Source organism: Protomyctophum parallelum (assembly GCF_964188405.1).
Source record: "Protomyctophum parallelum genome assembly, chromosome: 13".
NCBI classification, from domain to species: Eukaryota; Metazoa; Chordata; class Actinopteri; order Myctophiformes; family Myctophidae; genus Protomyctophum; species Protomyctophum parallelum.
Genome location: NC_139708.1, coordinates 15,515,799 through 15,537,538, shown reverse-complemented (window position 1 = coordinate 15,537,538; position 21,740 = coordinate 15,515,799). Strand labels below are relative to the sequence as shown.

The window sequence follows — 21,740 nt, the reverse complement described above, 5'->3', positions numbered from 1 at the left end:
TCATGTGACAACAACCTAGCCCGCCCATCACATACATCTACGACCATTCCTCTGAGGCTGTGGGACCCCACAGTCCAGAGCCGAAAATAGCAGATTTACAAGCTCACAGTGCGTGGCAGACGGTACCAACTGTATGGGTAACTGGCGCGTTGTGAGCTTGTAGATCTGACGCGCGACACCGTAGTCCGACGACGCTAATCTTCTGGGCGGGGCTAAACTGCAAGCAAGCGCACTAGCGCAGGGTTTGTTTTCAGATTGTGATCGGCGTATGTACGTTACGTTTCACTTTAGCTTGTTGTTAGCCAAATAGCCATTTATATTACACAAAAGGACTACCGTCAACGACATAAAATGGACATGGTGGACATGGAGACACGACACGGCATGGCGGACCGGGCGGATCTGGACGGCGGCGGGATGCAGATCCAGGCCCCCTGCTCCTCGAACGGCAGTGGCGGGGAGGACGACGAGTCGGAGGCCTTGGAGCGTTCTCGAGAATCCGGGGACTCTAGTTGCCTGCACGGCGGGGATGGAGAGGACATGGCGGGCTGCAGGGAGCAGGAGGTGACGGTGGACATCGGAGAGACGTACTTGTGTCAGCGAGCCGATAAAACATGGCGTGAGTATTATTTATATTGTATTTGTTTAAATTGAAATGTTACTGCTTTATCGGTCGCGTTGCAATGAAACTTGTAACGTAGAACAACAATCTAGAAGACTGGAATCAATGCACGTCGCAGATTGCATGGTGCTTGCTTATCCGGTCTGGAATTCTGGATTCTAGAGGTACATGTAACATGAAATGAATATTGCCAGTTTCAAAGCATTCATAGATATCATATCATTCATGTTGGTAGGATATGCACCATTATGTCATAGCTTATGGCTGTATTCTACAATAAATAATGTAGAACGTTCTTTGCACTGATCCCTAGAGTCACATAGGTCTAAATTCGATGGGCTACAAAAGACAATATAACAAGTTAACAACCATTCATTAAGACTTCAGCACAGATGCATTTAGTATGGCGGTGTGGCTCGGCTCATGTGATATCATCACCTGTGCACCGAGACACAACTTTGTTATCATATCATATTTGATATCTCAGATTATCTGTGCATTGAGACACAGCTCTGATATAAACAACAAACCCCAGAGCCGAGCATAACATGTCATCAACAACATAACTTTCAAGTTTCAATGCATTCCATATACCACATAGATACTGAACATATCACATTTAGTGTTGCATTCAATTAATCGGATAGGTGAATCGAGAGGCTGCTGCCTGCTGTTTAACGTCAAAGCCCCCCTTGCAAGTTGCAATGCACTCCCTTCCCAGACCCTTTGTTAGGATGTTTAGACATTTATTTTAATTTAAAGTTCTCTGTGGGCCAGCCCTTAAAGTGCTTTATTGTATTGCAACTCTAGATTCATCCCATTATAAAGAAAAAGAAAGTTGCAAATTGCGGATAAGATACCCCTAACAGAACTAGATACTACATATAGTACAATCCATAAATCACATTTATAATCATAGAATCACCCATTACAGAACTAAGGGAGGAGGCCGGGGAGGTGGAGGGAATTTGAACGCTGACATCTGAACACCCACAGAGTCAGCTAGCACATTGTAGACTGAGGACAGTGTATCCAGACAGTAGATTCACAAAGACGCCAAATGCCGTGAGCGGCAGGAGTTTCTTCCTGGTTTTTAGGTGGAGCTTCATTTCCATTCACCAGGAAGAGACGCCTGCCGCTCGCGGGATTTGAATCTTCGTGAATCTACTGTAGTCTGTCTGGATGCAGTCTAGTGACTGCTTAAAAGGAACATCTGATTGAATGTGGGCTTGCTTGAGTTAGGGCTCGTACACACTGCACGATATTTACTCCGGTTATGCTGTCAGGAAGCATTTTTGGCGCTCGCCGACAACCCCCCCGAGCATTTCTGAATGCCGACTGGACATCATGCAGTATGAACTGGGTTGCGACCGCGTCCCGAGAAGGCCTGTATTACAGCCAATGAGAGCACAGGAAAGGTTCAAGGTTCAAGGTTCAAGGTTGTTTATTAATGTCCCCGAAGGGCAAAAGGTTTTACAGCAGGTCATAAGGCCCGAAACACATATAAATACATCAGTCAGACCAAAGTTATTGCTGCTGGTCGCAAGCGTGCGCTGCGCCCGGCCTACTTGCATCTTCAGAAAAGAAGAAGAAGAATGGGGGTGGGGGGGGGGGAAGCATGAATGGGAGATGGGTGTTGACAGAGAGGGAGGGGGGGGGATGGAGACATCACATCACATTACAGTTGCATTGTGCAGGCACGGAAACTTGGGTGCGGGTGAGGGTTGGTTTTGGGTCTGAGGACAAATAAAAAACACTGATTCTCACGCCACGCTTCGATATGAAGGGCTGCCTGAGAGCAGGAAAGCTGTGCTCAAAGACAGAAAGTCTGTATGTCACTGTTTCCACACCTAAGCGCAAAATGTCTGTGATGTAAATCATTTCCGAGTTTTTAGACAGCTGGTGGATGGAAATTAAGCTCCACCAGGAGAGCGTTTCCGGGAATCTGGCCGTCTCGCAAGTCGTCCGCGGAAGTGGAGCTTCTTTTCCATCCACCAGCTGTCTAAAAACTAAGCTGCGCACAGCCGAGAACGTGCGCGGCTCTTTAGATAGTGTGGCAGCACCTTGTCTGTGTTTGTCTGTATCGATGGATGATAATATATAACCTTTATTCCGTAGGTAAATCCAGGTGTCATAGGTAGCTATATTAACCTAATATTGCTGTTAAATAGTCTATAAAACCAACGCATCTCACTTGAATAATGTTGATATTATGTTGTGTGTGTCTGTGTCTGTCTGTCAGAGAATTATTTAATGAAAATCAAGATTTTAGCGTCCTGACTCCTGTCTCGCTCTATTTCGCCCTGTATGTTCCTGTGTGTGTGCACTGTGCAGAGAGAAAGATGCAGGCTACGTCCTGTCGGTCTCGCGCATGTATCACGGGATCCTGCACCCATACGTGAGACGTCAAAATGAATTGAAATAAAAAAACAAATGTAGCCTATATGTATCGGGTCTGGATCGCATCGTCTTGCAGTGTGTGATCCCTAGTCGGCGATTGTTTAGTGTGAAAATCACAAAGCCGATTAAACAAAAAGACTCCTGTAGTCAAATACATAACGATCTGATGACTCGCAGACAACTTTAAAAGTCCTGTAATGTGTAGTTGGCAGCAAATGAGAGTGAAGGGAGTTGGCATGCAGAGAGACAGCTGATTTAAAGGAGCAGAATGAATTATTGCTAGAGAATGAAGGGGGTATTACATGATAAACCTTCTGACTTCCGTGTCTCAATGAACTATCGCTGCGCTGGATTAGTTTTTATTGAGGTTGCTAACTATTCTCCTTTCTCCCTTTCAGATTCAGCTGAGGTGATCCAGACACGGTTGAACGAACAAGAGGGCAGAGAGGAGTTTTATGTCCACTATGTGGGATGTGAGTTAACTTAACACACCAACTTCCTAACAATAGCTAAAATGAAGATTGTATATGACTATGATCATGCTTTGCTAGATATTATGACACTTCAGGTCCATAGGGTTTATCTATTTTGTTTCACACACTGACACATTTAATATCGTAAAATGATATCCATTCAACACGTTTGTATTTTAATTTTATAGCACCCCCATATCTTCAAAGCCGGATTCAACCCTACATGTCCCGGACTCTTCTCCCTTCTTGTTTCCAAACTGTGGAATGAACTCCCCATTGCAGTTAGAATTGCAGACTCACTCCCAATCTTCAACTGTAATCTGAAAGACTCACCTCTTCAGACTACCTTAGCGTCTATAGCACTTACAGTAGTACTTGCCCTAGTCTTGATGACCTTGCAGGCTTTATGCAAAAGCGAAAATGTAATTTACATAGTATGTTATTTAGACAGATGCCATGTGTAGACCTGGAATCCTATAGTAAGCCTTGCCGAGGCATGAGGCCCATAGTGCAGGATACTATCTCCTGTTTCTGTAGCGTGAGGCAGCTTGATGTACAAGTACACCCCCTGGACATGACGCTAGTATGTCGCAGGGACTTACCCCCATCCAACCCTTGATGCTGAGTGTCAAGCAGGGAGGCACTGGGTATTTCTTTGGTATGACCCGGCCGGGGATTGAACCCCGACCTCCCAGTCTCAGGGCGGACACTAACCACAAGGCCACTGAGCTGGTAATGGTAACAGTAATGGTTCCTAAACAGTGGGTCAGAAACCATGTTTCGGTCATGGACCAATTTGTATACGTCGCAAATAAATATAAATAAAGATAGATAAACATCAATCTATAATTTCAAAAGTTTTAACAAACGACGCAATTAAAAATAATCCCAACATTTTTCTAAAGTATTTCATGAATACAACATTTTTAAAAGCATTGAAGTAGTGAACATAGCAGATCTGCAATATTGTAGATCTGCTAATTTCACTGGGGGTGGGGGGCGCTAGCGTCTGGCTTTTGGAATTACGTCAGATGGCAGCAGCCAGGTCTATAGATTTTTAATGTTTGGTTAGAGCAGCGGTTCCCAAAGTGGGGCCCGCGGACCCCTAGGGGTACGCGACGCATAGCCAGGGGGTACCCAAGCCCCCTCAAAAAAAATAAAAAACATTTTTATTTTATTTATTTTTTAGGGGGCTAGTGAATCATGGTGTGTGTGATATGAAATGTCCAGTACCTCCCCAGTGCCACCCCAGTGTCTGCCCTGCAGTGTCTGCCCAGTGCCTCCCCAGTGTCCGCCATGGTGCCTCCCCAGTGTCTGCCCAGTGGCTCCCCAGTGTCCCCTGAGTGCCTCCCCAGTGTTCCCCTGAGTGCCTCCCCAGTGTCTCCCCAGTGCCTCCCCAATGTCTCCCCAGTGGCTGCAGTTTCTCCCGAGTGCCTCCCCAGTGCCTCCCCAGTGTCCCCTCAGTGCTTCCCCAGTGCCTCCCCAGTGTCCTCCTGAGTGCCTCCCCAGTGCCTCCCCAGTGCCCCCCCAGTGCCTCCCCAGTGTCCCCCTGAGAGCCTCCCGAGTGCCTCCCCAGTGCCTCCCCAGTGTACCCCTGAGTGCCTCCCCAGTGTCTTCCCAGTGCCTTCCCAGTGCCTCCCCAGTGTCCCCCTGAGTGTCTCCCCAGTGTCTCCCCAGTGTCTCCCCAGTGCCTTCCCAGTGTCCCCTCAGTGCCTTCCCAGTGCCTCCCCAGTGTCCCCTCAGTGCCTTCCCAGTGCCTTCCCAGTGCCTCCCCAGTGTCCCCCCAGTGCCCAGCCGAGTGCCTCCCCAGTGTCCCCCTGAGTGCCTCCCCAGTGTCTCCCCAGTGTCTCCCCAGTGCCTCCCCAGTGTCCCCTCAGTGCCTTCCCAGTGCCTCCCCAGTGTCCCCTCAGTGCCTCCCCAGTGTCCCCTCAGTGCCTCCCCAGTGTCTCCCCAGTGTCTCCCCAGTGCCTCCCCAGTGTCCCCTCAGTGCCTCCCCAGTGCCTGCCCAGTGTCCCCCAGTGTCCCCCCAGTGTCTCCAATAGCAATACAAGAGCAATAATACAAATTAATCTTAATTAATAAACGTAATAAAACGTATTAATTAATTATTTAATCAAATTAATTAATTAATCAAAATGTTCGACGCAAGAAGGCCCCCCTGCGGCCTGCGCCCAGCACCATGCCAAAGCTTTTTCCTGCAGGAAACACTGCTTGTGGTTGTAAATATATTGTTATCTGTGTTGTACCTGGAAAAATATCTACCCCAAAAGGGGTACCTGGTCCAGAAAAGTTTGGGAACCCCTGTGTTAGAGCACTAAACGTGAACATCATGTGGCAGCCAAGTCTATGGACTTTTAATGTTTGTTTACAGCACCTTAAACAAACATTACAGGTGCCCCTAACTTCACACGAGTGTGATTGTTTTATATTATACTGTTACACTGATGATAGGTTCTTGGTTTATCTATGATCCTAGATTACCATTTCTATGCATTTGATGTATTATCCTTGCTTAATGTAAATCGCTCTGGATTAAGGGTATTTGCTAATGCCTAAATTAAATTGTAAATTGATGGCATTAAAAACTATTTTGTGTAGTCTGTCAGTATCAAAGTGTCTACACTGTGAAATGTTTACAGAAACATGAAATAGAGTTCCATTAAAATTCTACCATCATCCATTGCTTTTTGGCCCATGCAGTCAACAGGCGCCTGGATGAGTGGGTGGGAAAGATCCGCTTGGCACTCACCAAGACAGTGAAGGATGCAGTGAGGAAGAGTGCAGAGATCGGCGGCATCGGCGAGCTAGGGGAGCAGCCGGAGAGAAAAATCACCCGAAACCAGAAGAGGAAGCATGATGAGATCAACCATGTGCAGAAGGTGTGTAATCACGTCCAGGTTGTCTAAACACTAAGGGCACTTTCACACTGGACATGTTTGGTTCGTTTAACCAAAGGGGTAAGCGGACCATGGTCCGCTTATAGGCCCTATACGTCCTCTCTAGGTGGAGGTACTACCTGTCAGTGGGGAGTGTTGGCTGATGAATGAATATCAACATCCTAATACTGGGGGGGTCAAAATATGTCAAAAAACACTTTGTTTGAAATAGTCCAGTGTGAACACCAAACGGACCAAAATCCAAATAGAAATATTTGGTCCATGGTCCTTGATCTGGACCTTCTAAGCAAATTTTGGGTGTGAAAACGCTCAAAACGGCCTAAAGCAGTCGGAGCCAGAACTAGAGATTTTCTTCCGTGACTGCTCATGACTGGGATTTGTGTCATAAACCGTGAGCCTTGTTTTGTTCGATTGCAGTCAAAGTTCTGTTTTGCAGACCAAGGCTTGCTTTGAGCTTCTTGATTTTCCCCCAATTACACTGTTGCGGTCAGTTTTATATACCATAGTTGGTTGTATAATTGGCATTGCCTAGGACTGTTTTTGTTTGTTCAAGCTTTCTTGCAGGCTTGCAAGGTTATCTTCTTCACATGACTTCTACTAATATAATTTACTTATTGATGGAATTATACAAGTAATGCTCTCGAGAACATATTCAATTGATCAAAAATGTCTACATCACCTATTTGCGCATTTCCTTTTTCTATAAAGCTGGCAAGATCCACCTCCTTCAAATGTAAAACTTTGTAGTATTATTATTGTGCCAAATATCAAGTTTTGGGACATTTTCTGACAGTTTCCACTCAGGGCTTTATGCAAAAAAATGGAATGTTCTGTGCACAAAATATGGTTGATGGAATCCCACTTCAGACCAGAGAAGCTTTTTACTTGGGGTCAGGGTTCAATGTAAATACAAAAAGAACAAGCATTGTGTACCTGACCTATGGCAGTTTGTTGGTTTATGATTCTGACAGGATTTCATTCATCTCTCTCTATAGACTTATGCAGAGATGGACCCCACAACAGCAGCCTTGGAGAAGGAGCATGAGGCGGTAAGGAATGTGTGGAGGTGTGAGTTGGAGACAAATGCTCAGATACACCATGTACTCAACTGTATGCAAGCAAAACAAAACCCTGCAAGGTGGCGTAAAGGCTGTCCGACACAAAATGGAACCGCTGAAATTAATAACTTGACATTCAAATTCAAATATTACTTTATTTTGTATTTTTTGCAAACTTTCACTGCAGAATGATCAGAATGTCTTTTACAATTACACATCAGAATCGAGTAAGCTGTATTTATAAGCCAAGATAGGCTGCAGCCTATTACAACAAATCCACATCAAGCGTTTTGCCATTCTAGTTAGCTCTACATGAAAATATTTTTTTTTTATGCATTCTCAGTATGTATGTTTCCAGCACAGACAAAGAGAAAATAATTATTTCGCGTCTCCTTCCCCCAGATAACCAAAGTGAAATATGTGGACAAGATCCAGATAGGGAACTTTGAGATCGATGCCTGGTACTTCTCGCCGTTTCCAGAAGACTACGGCAAGCAGCCCAAGCTGTGGATCTGCGAGTACTGCCTCAAGTACATGAAGTACGAGAAGACCTTCCGATATCACTTGGTCAGTTCAACACCCTGCATGTAGGCTGCAAAAGGGGATGGACTAGTTCTGTTTTCAAGCTAAAATATTGTCGCTGTCAGGTGAAAATCTCATCTGTCCAAATAATTATTATGTAAAAGATTATTGATTAACAAAATGAAAAAGATATAAGCTCACAATGCGACGCGTTGTAATCTAGTAGATCTGCTATTTTCACAACTTTTGTGTGACACTGTTGTATGAAGAAGTAGGACATTAATTTACGAAAAAAGTTGAAATATGGAGATACAATGTTTCTGCCCGACAGCAACGATATGGTATCGGGATAACACAGAACACAGGATGTACTGTATCTCTGTTTATTTGTCACTCACCCCATTTAAAGGGAAATGGGATGGGATCAGTTTTGAACATAAATCCCATTCTTCTCATTGCTAGTTTTGTGCTAGTGTGGCACAAATAAATCCCCTTGTCTTCTGTGGCCTTGCTTGGTGGTTTAGAAAATGTGATTATTGCATCTGTGGAACTTGAACGTCAGGAAGATTAACTGTTGACTTCCTGTCTCTAGTCCAACTGCCAATGGAAGCAGCCGCCCGGTAAAGAGATCTACAGAAGAAGCAACATCTCAGTGTACGAGGTGGATGGGCGAGATCACAAGGTAAGCAGAGCTGGGGAAGTCCAAATACACGCTGTGAATCCCAAGTAGTTAAATCGACACTGAGGAAAGTGAGATTGGATGAGGCAAGATGAGAATGATTCAGTTTCATGTAGAGCCGCAACTATTAATTATTTTCATGGTGATTAATTATTATGCTAATTGATTTTTGGGGCTAATTTTGTATATCAACGAATCATTGTGAAAATACTGAAAAGAGCTGATCTACAAGCTCACAATTGCAACACGTTGTGAGCTTGTAGATCTTCAACTATTTTAACTGTTGCACCCCTAGTTCATACTTCTCTTAATGATCATGGTTGTTTGTTGGTTTCTGTGGTCAGATCTATTGTCAGAACCTGTGTCTACTAGCCAAGCTCTTCCTGGATCACAAGACGCTGTACTTTGACGTGGAGCCTTTCATCTTCTATATTCTCACTGAAGTCAACAGACACGGCGCACACATAGTCGGTTACTTCTCCAAAGTAAGTTCTGCTGTCCTTGTTTTGTTTTTTTCTTTTTTGTTAACTGGCTTAGCGGTTACTGAATAGGATCTTATGATTTTGTTTGTACAGGAGAAAGAGTCTCCCGATGGGAACAATGTGGCGTGCATCCTCACACTGCCGCCCTACCAACGCAGAGGCTATGGAAAGTTCCTCATAGCATTCAGTGAGTAGGAGATAAGACTCATATTAAAGGTAGAGTAAGTGATGTTTTTTGGTTAAAACAAAACGTTTTTCGTCAAAAGGCTAAAGTAGTATTTTCTGATATTAATCATTGATATAGACTGTTCAGTAACGGGAGTCTCCTGTATCCTGTCTGAGTCCTAATTGGTATCCTGATTCCTGAGAAGATTCTCCTGCTACTGAACACAACATAACAATGATCAGAATATAGAGCTATGTAACACTTATTTTAACCAAAGAAAATCACTTCACAGCGGGAACACAATCTATTGATTGATCATTAAAATAAACATGCTTCAAAATGCACACAGCCCACCCATCTGACCTTTTAACACTGCAGCTACGGCTGCCGTTTCAAATGGTCAGATGGTGAGTCTTTTGAGATGTTCAAGTGGCCCTTGATCCAGAAAAGGTTGGGAACGCCTGGTCTAGGTCAGTGGCCTGAGGATCCTGATCCACAGGTTGAGAAGCACTAGTCTAGCTAGCATTCTCTGACTGTGTCTGTCTGTCTGTAGGTTACGAGCTGTCTAAGCTGGAAAGTGCTGTGGGCTCCCCAGAGAAGCCGCTGTCGGACCTTGGCAAGTTGAGTTACCGCAGCTACTGGTCCTGGGTGCTCCTGGAGATCCTGAGAGACTTTAGGGGTACACTCTCCATCAAGGACCTCAGGTAGACGATGTTAATGACTGTCATTTATCAGTGTCAGTTCTAGAGAGCATACTTAAAAAGGTTATCTTTGAAAAACAAAGAAGGGTCCCGCACACTGTCTTGCCAAGAATGTTGCTCTTTATTCAACGTTGTCCATCAGGACAGACAAGACTTTTGCTAAAAAGTTCTAGAGAGCAGACAGAGCGAGACACACATGCACGCACACACGTGCGCCCTCTCTCACACACACAGACACACACTCACACACAACCACTGAGAGTTTGTCACGAGATTTCCCCAATGATTATTTGGTTAATTTGGTGAATAATGTTATTTTTGGGTGGTGAAACCACTCCAAGGAACAGAGAGAGAGAGAGAGAAAGAGAGGAGTTGCACCACACAGTTCACACGGGTGTGATTTTACTAATCTGTGTAGTAGATTATGTTGATACAATGAAACTACCACAACTGATAATTTCAGATCCAATCCACTTCATTTATATAGCACATTTAAAATGACAGTGTTGAACCAAAGTGCTGTACAGTAGGTTTCCTACCTGTGGTTGAGTAGGACACCTACTGGTTGAAAGACGTATTACATTAAAGTCAAATGGAAACAAATTTAAAAATGTCAGTAACATCAGTACATTCCCCCTCTGCCTTTAATGCTCACTTAAGCTTTTTCATATCAAGTTCCATTATTTATTTGGCATTTGATCCACGGACCACCATCTGATGAGATTTAGCTTTGCAGACTCAAAACTGAAGAATATTTTGTTATCGTTGGCTAAGATTTTGTCCACAATTCAATGCTGTTGGCAAACGGCATTGAAAATGTATAAAAATTACAATTCTTCTACATTCTCTAATTTTGTAGACTTCTTGTAAATTAAGTAATGCAGATGTACCGGGTTTAACAATAATGTAACTCTTGAGAGCGTAAAATGAAACCAAATAAACCTGTACGGTTCCATTTGGTTTCATTTTACACTTGAGAGTTAAAGATCTATAAGTGTCCATTTGGTTACCAACTCCATCATTTAGCTGGTTGACCACCTGGAACCCCCTCAAGGACCACTGGTTGAAAACCACTGCTCTAGTGTGAAAGCTAGTTGTGAATAAGCCTAGTCTTCACATAGCCGTACAGTCGGAGATCTCCCCCTACTGATTTACTGAATCTAAGGGCATTCCGACTAGGGTCCTGGGTTCGCAGTCGCACCCGGGTCCACTTGCCAGATGTTGTGATTGGTGTGACTGCTGCGTACCGTACTGGAGTACCATTCCGTACCCTGGTATTTCTGGAAGAGTTGTCTGGAGTACAATGCATGCATGCATACTCTGGTATGGCATGCACCATGCAGCATATTCAATATAGAGGCAAAGAAAATCATTCTGAGATTTAAAAAATTGCATTGCAGAACCATATAGAGCAGGGGTGCCCACACCTTTTTTTACTTGAGAGCTACTTGCTAAATGACCAGCAGAACAAGATCTACCCACCAAAAATTGTATTATCCCATTGCTGAAAATAGTTTAAAAATCTACCTGTGGGAGCTTTGGAGTGTGTGAGTGTGTCTGTGTGTGTGCGTGCGTGCATCTTTGTGTGTACCTTAGACAGGCCCATATTTGCATGTCAAATATGAACACAAAAATTGGTGTCCCCAAGTTTTTATTCTTAAGGTTAGGTTTAACATTAGATAGACATCTATCCATTAGGTTAGATCAGTTATAGTGTGTGTGCGTGAGTGTGTGCATGCATGCATTAATTGCATTATGCACCCTCTTTGAATATGCCACTCACTTTGAATAAAGATTTTAATAACGTACGTTTGCAAGACTGGAATGCTGTGTTATTCTGAATGATGCAGACAACACAACACCCATGTAATGGAATATTAATATTTGCACAGTTGCACTTCATGTGTCCTTCATTTCCTTCAATGCCGGTTTCTTGTTCTTCCATTTTGGATGACTGATGAATGTTGGTTTTTGCCGAATGTTCCCCTATTTTTGACATGCCAACAATAAAGATGCAAGGCTGCTGCGGTTATACTAACAATCCAGATGTTATGGTGGTATACACTTTCAGCACGTGGCGTTCGTAATTTGTCGAAAACAAAGTATTGCATTGTGGGTTTGAGGCAGGCCCCTTTTGATGTAAATCAATCAAGTCACCTTAATTCAAGTGGCATATGCCACTTGAACTATTTTTTATTTCATTAAACTTATTTATATTTTAGGCCAGGGGCATGTCATGTGGTCTACCTGCACAGCCTTTGTGATCTACTGGTAGATCACGATCTACCTTTTGGGCACCCCTGATATAGAGGCAAAAACAATCATTATGAGATTTAAAAAATTGCATTGCAGAACCAATGCAAAGACCTTAGGGTGGTCCTTCATATTGTGATGTTGATATGATTTGTTTTCAATGAAGGTGATGTAGGTTTGTCAGGGCCAGGGGCTATTATCACTGCTGTTCCAGCCCATACTTTGGGTTTAGATGCCACCAGACATATCAGTAGGCGGCGATCTCGGATCGTCGAGCTACACGAGACTATTAACCCACCACACACCTTTTTAGTTTTTCTACTGCTATAGATTTTGTACTATATATATACACTGTGTCAAACTCGCTACTTCATCCCTTTCAGCGCAATGACCAGCATCACCCAGGGTGACATCATCAGCACACTGCAGTCCCTCAACATGGTCAAGTATTGGAAAGGCCAGCATGTCATCTGTGTCACACCTAAACTGGTGGAGGAACACCTCAAGAGCGCACAGTACAAGAAGCCACCAATCACAGGTATACACCAGTTCACTCATGCTATGTTCAGACTGGCAGCCCAAATCCGATTTTGAATCCGATCGGTATTTGATCCAAGTCTAAACTGTAAGAAACAACAACATGGAAACCATGTTCCTAGTCCTACCACCTAGATGGTTTGAAATGCTAGTTCAAAACTGATTCCTAAAGCGTCAGTCTGGACACTCAGACACTGAAACCTGAGTTTGACTTTGTCGCATGATGATGGTGTCACACTCTGAAAATAGCTGATCTACCGTACACAGCTAGATCTAGCTCACACACATTAAACTTGTAGGCCTTCAGTGAGTGACACCATCGTACGTCATTGCACCATTACCAACATTATTGTTTTTATTTTGTTGCTATTCCTCTGCCTCCCAAACTGATCAGATTTGAGAAACTAATACGCACTACGGCGCAGCTGATATGAATATAGCCTCGTGTCCCTGCCCTGCCAGGCGCAGCTGATATTATGGTGCTCTCGGACGTGGGAATAGGACTGTCAAATTATTATATCATCTATAAAAAAATCTGCCCACGGGCCTCTGCAAACCTCTGTCCTCAGAATCTGTCTGTTCTGACTGGTTCCCCTCTGTGGATGGAGTAATTGATCTGCATTTTGCACACGGGCATTGATCAATGGCATATGCACAAAATAAAGATGCCCATTTTTCACTTCTCAAAATCTAAACAGTTTATTAGTGTTTTTATGTAAACACTGGACATTCAGTGGTTGGGCTATCGGATTTGTCATCACCATGGTTACAGCCACTGCTGCTTACTGCATGCGACCACTGCCAGACAGAACGCTTCAAACTTATAAAGGACTTTTATTTACAGCCCCTGTCCATACACTGTGTTTTATGAGCGGGAGGGTGCTTTGGATAACGTCATCATAGCACGCAGATTCACATGCGCAATGTTCTAATCCAGCCAGGTTGTGTTATTAGCATAGCCTCTAAGCATCAATTTATCATGGTTGTGGGAGCGACCGCTGTACAAACGCACGCACACACACACACACACACACACACACACACACACACGTGTGTTCGATATGGGTCCACAACGCTCAATGTTCTAATCCAGGTTGTGTTATTAGCACACATGGCTTCGCTCAAACATCAACTTCTCATGGTTGTGGGAGCGACGGGTCAGCGCAGCGCGTTTACGTCTGTGTGTGAGTGTGTGTGTGTTCGCTGTGGGTCTGCCTGGACCTGTTGCAGCTGGACAGACACTGAACACTGTGATGGTGAAAGCCGTAGTGATGAACACGTGTGACTCTTTCTCGCTCTCTCCTCCACAGTGGACACCATGTGTCTGAAGTGGGCACCGCCCAAACACAAGCAGGTCAAGCTGTCGAAGAAATAATAATGTGGATTGGGCCTGTTCATCGACCCTTCACCAAGTTCCCCCTCCTTACCACAAATCTGTCTTGAATTGTGGAGCTCCATTCTTAACCACATTAACCCTATATAGGCTCTGTGGGGTGAAAACCTTGTATGTCCAAAAACTTTCTTTTATTATTGTTATATATAAAAAAAAGGTCAAAGTGAAAATAGCTGATCTACACAATCTCACATCACGTCCCATCGCGACACACTGTGAGCTTGTAGATCTGCATGTATGACATGCCCAGAATAGAGCACCGAAGTCTGACGTAATTTACGCATCCTACCTGGGTCACCATAGATGTGTTTAATATCGTATCATATAAGAACTGTGTTCCAAAAATAAACAATCGAGCACGGTGGTTTGACTCATATTGATATGAAGCATCAAGTGACGGTGAGAAAACGCTAATGTTACCGCTGCCAAATTTATTTCATTTTTGCCATAAATATGAGTGACTGATACAGAGCCACTGTAAGTTTGCCACTACAATATCGACAATTTCGACAATTTCTTTATTTTTGTACAACAATGCTTATGAGACGATGACTCGGGATGAACAAGTGACTTCAGGATGTCGATACTCTATAGGGATTAGGGAAGCTATCGGTTCATGTGGTTAAGAAGAACCAATGTACATTACTAGACTGTTAATATTTTGTTCTTTTTTTTTAAAGTAAAAAATGTTGAATTCAGATATTTGTCTGCGTATTTAATTATGTGACATCAGTGTTTTGCATTTATGACATAGTTGTGTATATTACATTTTGTATCAATGATGAGAGAAACCGCTGAATAATAGTTCTAAAGCAGAGGTTTAATATATATAATATATAGAAGTTCATGAAGAATTACACAATTTATTTTATAGGAGAAACTAAATTAACCAGATTTCTGGTCAAACCAACAAGAAATAACCATGTAATGTCATTAAACGCAATACACACACTACACAGTTATACCAGAATTATATTGTGTATATTAAGTGTTTTAGAGCCTGGTAAATTAACAAGCTTATTGTATAATTCGTTGAGGTGCACCAGTAGAAGCAAGTCATTTTTCGGTAATCTATCCTCAACAAAGGGCACTACCGGTACTTACTTACGTAAGGAGCCGATTAAACCGGTGTTTTCATGAAGGAGATTGTAATTATTGTAATTGTACGACAATCAGCCTATCCAGGTACTATTTCGGTGCTTCAATAGCAGGCATTGTGTCACCAAATACTATTGATCAACACTAATTACACCCCTATAAGAGTAGTTAAACTGGTTTTGAAGCATATCATTTGACAATGGAACCCCCCATCTGTGGAGTAAAATCCGCTGTGGTATGTAACAAAAATGGTTCCATTTGTACACATTCAGTTAAATGAACACTTAGGTCTTAGGATTTTATTGTGTAGTGGGAGGTTTTGTTGGAGGCAAGCTCTCAGGTGTAGAATAGCCTACAGGTAAAACTGTGCTCCTCCCTCTTTCTGTTCTGTTTATTTGCAGCTTGCACATTGAACGGGACGTTTCATTTAAATTTGTCGAGCTATCTGACTAACATTAATGAAATACCGGTATATATATATTTTTATTATCTATTTTGTGTGGATGCCAAGAGCCACTGTTCCTTGCATAATGCAGCGTTAAATAACCACATCTGTTTGAAACGCGTAACGTCGGTGTGCGTGCATTTAACCAGGGATGTGAAAGCTTTATTTTAAAAGTAACGTTTCGGAAACCCAAGCAAATGTCAACATTTTTCTGTTCTACAAGTTTTAAATATGCTGAACCTCATCACACTTATCGTTGCAGCATCAAGTAAGTCCTCTATTTATTGACTTAGTTTATAATATAAATTAATAATAAGCTACACTACTTGGATATTGATATTGTATATTTTTGGTTTAACTGACTTAATTTTCCTTCTATGTGCACAACAGGTTTGAGGGTATGCAAGGCTCAAGGTAATTGAAAACGATGTGCAAATGCAAAGAATTAAAACCATTCTGTATTATTTTCCATATAGAAGACCTAATGCCCTGCAGGCAGTAAAGGTTTAGGAACAGGTGGCCTCATTGTGAAACATAATTTTCAGTCCTTTGTGAGAGCCTTAGGCTGTTATTGTATTCTAGGGCTACCATTCTACTATTCCTGTGTGTGTGTGTGGGGGGGGAGGGGGGGTTGGGGCATAATTGTCAGTGAATGCAGGGTTGGCAGTGTTTGTGTGGCTCTATGCCACTCCATCCTCATGAGTTTTACCAACACACTATACTCATCCATCTAATGTTCCTTCAGCCTGTGGCCGTGTTCCTGTGGAGAACCGTGTAGTGGGAGGGAACGCAGCCCGGCAGGGGGCATGGCCCTGGCAGGTGCAGATCCAGTTGGATTCCAGTGGACATGTGTGCGGGGGCTCCCTCATCGCCAGTGATTGGGTGCTTTCTGCTGCCCATTGCTTTCCAAAGTAAAAATGGCATTTAAAATATATATAGATATATTTTGCAGCATACAGCATGGATGCTTGGATGGGTTATGCTGTATGGGTTGAAATAGTTGCCACTGTTCCACATATATTGGACTATTTAATATTTCACCAAAAAAGCCGATCTACAAGTTCACATTGCATTGTGACACATTATGAAGTTGTAGATCGGTTATTTTTTAAAGGTTTTAGACGCCAGGTTGAATGTGGTTAATGGATACACTGTGAATCTTTGCTGTTTTCTCGTCGCATACTCACTAACCCAAGGCAACATTGTGATTGTTTTGTATTGATCTGCTCTGATCAATAATTTCCATTCTCTCCTCCCTGCCTTTCAGCCCGTCGGACGTTTCCTCCTACAGTCTGTACATCGGCCGTCAGCACCTCAATAATTACAACCAATACGAGAGCCACCGGCGGGTGCTGCGGGTGCTCGTGCCTGCCGACTACCAGGGCCCTCAGAGCGGCTACGATGTGGCTCTGGTACAGCTGGCAGAGTCGGTGGCCTGGAGCGAGTATGTTCAGCCTGTCTGCCTTCCTGAAGCCGGTGTCGCGTTCGCCAGTGGCACCCTGTGCTACGTCACTGGCTGGGGACACACACAGGAGGGGGGTGAGTGGAGAAAATACATTTTTCTTCTTCTTTTCCTTTCGGCTTTTCCCTTCAGGGGTCGCCACAGCGAATCATCTGCCTCCATCTCACCCTGTCCTTTGCCTCCTCTTCTCTCACACCAACTAACTTCAGTCCTCTTTCACTACATCCATAAATCTTCTCTTTGGTCTTCCTCTAGGCCTCCTGCCTGGCAGTTCCAACTACAACATCCTTCTACCGATATGCTCACTATCCCTCCTCTGTACGTTTCCAAACCATCTCAGTCTGACCTCTGGCTTTATCTCCAAAACATATGACATGTGCTGTCCGTCTGATGTACTCGTTCCTGATACTATCCAAGTAAATTGAAAGGCTGAATTATGGTCATGTCATTATTGCCGAAGATTTATGATTTTCTTTTTTGGAAATGTTTAAAAAATGTGGACAAATAGGCAATCTACAAGCTCATAACATAACAAGATGCAACACGTTGTGGACTTTTAGATCAGCAAATTAATTTCTCCCCACACACATTTCTGTGTTGTCACTGCTGTTGTATCCTAATGACTCACCTGCCAGTGAGTAGCCTCCACCAGGAGGATGTCGTAGAGCCTTTGTCCTACTCTTCCCACCCAACACTCCCTGCTGACAGGTGCCGCCCAAGCCAGTAGGAATACATGCAGTGACAAATATCACCCTCCCTGCCCGGCTTCCCTCCCGCGAACACGTGCCCATTGTGTTGCATTCAAACCCACAACATCCGTGGTGGTTGGCAGGGACTTTCCACTGCGCCGTATATATTAATGGGTATATATATAAATTGGTGGTCTAGGATTCATAGGTATAGGTATTGGCATCGAGCACAAAACTCGGTCACAGTTGGGATCTAGTGCTTTAAAAGATTTTCACCAAGTTAAACTGTCCAGTTCCTGTGAGACTCAGAGGCAGCTAAGATTGTTGAGTGTTATTATAGACGACTGACCCCTTCTGTGCCACGCAGGAAAAAGCAATGTCTCGACTCTTTGCCCTTATAGTGAGAGTGTTTTTATCATTCTAGTCATTGAAGTGTTCAATTGTGCCTTGTGTTCCATGGCCTATCGCTCTTCAAATTTGTCAGTCATAGAAGATAGAAATGAATACAGTGAGGGGTGAATTAGCTGGGGGTAAATCTATATCTCTGCTTTTGATGTCCTCCATCTGGTCTTTTCTTCTTCTTTTTTTATCACCTTTCTTCCCTTTGGGAAATGTAGACTGTCTGATGTATTTGATGTATGTTTGAAAATATCACAATTAAAAATTGGTTGTGGTTTTCATGTAGATGTAACATTTACTGTGTGATCTAGGGCTAGGCCTACTGTTTTTTTCCTTTGCAATTTATGATGGTCTCAACTCAACCATGATGAGCCCCTATTTTCACCTATTCTACACACTTTGATATAAAATCCTGACACTGATCTACTTCTCCTTGACACCACCTTTGAACACAGTGCCTCTGTCTGGGGCGGGAACTCTGCAGGAGGTTGAGGTGCCAATCATCGAGCAGACATCTTGTCACAGGATGTACCAGACCCTGTCTTACAATTCTGAGGAGGTGGACATCCGTTTTGACATGATCTGTGCAGGCTTCCCAGAGGGGGGCAAGGACTCATGTCAGGTGGGTTCAATCCAATACGATTTTGTCAGTTTACTCTCAAATGCATTTTGTATCCAGTTCCATTCAAGAGATTCACACACAGATGAAACATACAATTGCACATATGACACTTTCCATAGATGTACACAACAAATTGACATTTTTCTTTTGCCCATACTAACAATAGCATTTATAGAAGTGGTCACACAATACATTTATGAGAAAGGGTTCTTGTGAAAAGTGTGTTGAAGAGTTGAAGATTTTTTTTAATGGAAAAAGTTACTCCGCGTTAACATTCAGGTATATCTGTCTACTTATCTAATCATTGAACCAGGGGGATTCTGGAGGACCGCTGGTCTGCCCCATAGACAACCAGACATGGATCCAGGCTGGTGTGGTGAGCTTTGGACAGGGCTGTGCTCAGCGCAACAGGCCTGGAGTTTATGCCAAGGTGTCGGCCTTCGCCCATTTCATTAGATCTAGAGTGCCAGAGGCTCATTTCATCAGCGGGGCCTCACCTAGCAGGGCAATGTGGGGTCTATTACTAATATTTACTCTGACTCCACTGCTAATGGCAAGTTAAGGACACATATCCATGCTGGGATGTTTTATTTTGTGTGTAAATGTTTCGAGTGTCATGTTGTGATTGAAACTGCCACAGAAGAAGTTTGTCGTGTAAGGACATTTGTACTCCTTGTAATCTGAAGGAAAGGGGTTGTAGTGATAGTTGATCGATGCTTCCAACCAATAGAGGGCAACACCGACTAGCCTACCTGACGCTTGATTGAATAATTTATTAAAACTGCGCATGCGCCTGGCAGGCAATGAGTTATTCGTTTGCAAAAATGGCACGGTGGCACAGATTTATAATGCTAAAAGGATAACCCAATAAGCCCAGCGCTTGTTTCCATTGAGGTCCTGTATATTCAATTCATCAAGACATTAATATACAATATACAATTATATGCAAAACATCATATATAAGTAGTAGTAAAAAAGAGATATGTACAGTGTCAGTAAACAGTTGGGGCTTAGATTTATTTTACAGCTACCTGTAGAGACAAGAGACAACTTCAGACAGTGTGACTGAGAGATGCTGGTTCTGCACGTTTTTAATAAAAAGTTATTGAACACAACCAGTTTATTCATTACAAGAAAGAAACATTACACACACACCTGTAGGAATAGCCGCAATTTGCAACTCAAAACTCAAAAAAAATAGTGTTGCAGTTTGGAAGCACTCATTTTTGTTAACGGGTCGCGCTGCTGCCTCCTGCATTATGTGCAAATTTGAAACGGGTGGAATGCAGGGCCGTTCAGTGACGTACGACGAGTGCTTCCAAACTCCAGCACTTAGAAAAATAATCACTTGCAGAGGATGTCTTGACAGAAAGTAGCTCATAACATGTCTACGGTGGATTTTTATGAAAAACAAGCTCGGCAGATTGAAAGAGGATAATTCAAGCTTGGACTACAGCTGCAATGTTGGTGAGTTTAACGTCGTTTAAGACAAGCAGATCACAAACCAAAAATGATGAATAGGAAGTGGATGGAGCTTGTTGCAACTCTAGATTCAACCCATTGTAAAAAAAAAATCTAGAGTTGCAAATTGCGGCTACTGTAGGAAGTTATGTTCAACCAGTGGCTCTGTGGCTGTTCTGCAAACCTGTTGAGGGAAATGGTGCCATATTGGAAAACTACTCGATTGCTTTGGAGTGTGGGTTGAAATGACTGCAAATTGTGAACAGTCCAGTCATCGATGTCCAGGTGTCCAACAGTGGTATTCAAACAAAGATCTGCAGCTGCATATTGTTGTAGCTGATTTCAGTTTATGAGTGTTAGTGTGAGTGAGTCACTGACTCGCATTCCCTCAACATATTTCCAATGCTTTCCCCCCCTGGTTTTCGATGGTATGCAGGCCGTCCACACCAAGAACTATACTGATACCTTTTTTTTTTTTTTTTTAAGATATTTTTTTGCGGCTTACGCCTTTTATTGATTTTTGAAGGGACAGACAGTAGGCTGACAGGAAACGGGAGAGAGATGGGGGATGACATGCAGTAAAGGCCGTGTCGGGTCCGGGAGTCGAACCCGCGGCACACTGCGACTGGATTACCAGTCCGGTGCCCAGACCGTTACGCTACGGCCTGGGCCTATACTGATACCTTAACGTTGTTTTCAAATGTACGGCAGAGTTCACACCAAGATACAGTGATTTGTGCTCGATTTTGTTCCCACAGATCACTGCCTCCAAAATCACAGTAGGTAGGCCTATGTATAACGGATAAATACAGTAGTCCTGTGTACTGTACAGACTCGTCTCAAAAACAACTATAACAATATTTGCTGTGAAAAAGAGAAATGAAGGACCGTAAGGTCAATTAGACCTTTAAATTGAGATACTTATAGATATGCTTTAACAACTAATGAGAGTGTAGTAATATTAAGGTCCCCAGTCTTTTTGGGGGGTCTGGGGGTCATATATGAAGTGCTATGTGGTGGAGTCAGTACAAAAATGACATTCAAAGAGATTTTTGACTTCTGAAAGCCTCGAGCTAGTTCAGCTATATACATATACATACAGTATTCAACCACTGGAGGGCAGCAATGCACTCAGACATGGATGTACTGTAATGTAAGTGTGCAGCCAGCGTCACCAGGCATTCGACAGTACCTGTGGAAAGCCTGGCTTCTATTTACTGTTCGGCTCTGACATCCGGTCTACAGCCTGCCTTCTGTATCCGTTCATTTCCTCACATACATACGTGCACTGACACGAACCGTTTCCGTATCCGCTCCAGACTGGATGTTCTGGTTCAAACGGCATGTCCCAGGCTGCCACTGCCCCCATTCAGCCAGCTGG

At 43.3% G+C, this 21,740-nt stretch overlaps 2 protein-coding genes across 2 annotated transcripts; both read left to right on the top strand.

Annotated features, from left to right (window-relative positions):
* Nucleotides 1-227: 227 nt before the first annotated feature.
* kat8 (K(lysine) acetyltransferase 8) lies at nt 228-14,855 on the top strand. The gene is made up of 11 exons (XM_083779655.1): nt 228-619; nt 3,421-3,495; nt 6,196-6,374; nt 7,388-7,441; nt 7,853-8,017; nt 8,565-8,654; nt 8,996-9,136; nt 9,227-9,320; nt 9,853-10,003; nt 12,637-12,791; nt 14,101-14,855. The coding sequence occupies exons 1-11, from the start codon at nt 352-354 to the stop codon at nt 14,163-14,165; spliced, it is 1,437 nt and encodes a 478-aa protein (XP_083635781.1). The 5' UTR covers nt 228-351; the 3' UTR covers nt 14,166-14,855.
* Nucleotides 14,856-15,957: 1,102 nt separating this feature from the next.
* Nucleotides 15,958-19,811, top strand: LOC310868513 (serine protease 27; the record flags this gene model as incomplete). Its single annotated transcript, XM_083778969.1, has 6 exons — nt 15,958-15,994; nt 16,117-16,140; nt 16,472-16,637; nt 16,994-17,265; nt 18,732-18,898; nt 19,212-19,811. 6 exons carry the CDS (start codon nt 15,958-15,960, stop codon nt 19,458-19,460), a joined length of 915 nt encoding a protein of 304 aa, XP_083635095.1. The 3' UTR covers nt 19,461-19,811.
* Nucleotides 19,812-21,740: the final 1,929 nt, after the last annotated feature.

Bases quoted from the DNA above. Each gene is read 5' to 3' on its own strand.
- kat8 (XM_083779655.1), top strand. From the start codon at position 352: ATGGACATGGTGGACATGGAGACACGACACGGCATGGCGGACCGGGCG. The intron at 3,496-6,195 runs GTGAGTTAACTT...TGGCCCATGCAG, and splicing joins TTATGTCCACTATGTGGGAT to TCAACAGGCGCCTGGATGAG. The intron at 8,018-8,564 runs GTCAGTTCAACA...TCCTGTCTCTAG, and splicing joins AGACCTTCCGATATCACTTG to TCCAACTGCCAATGGAAGCA.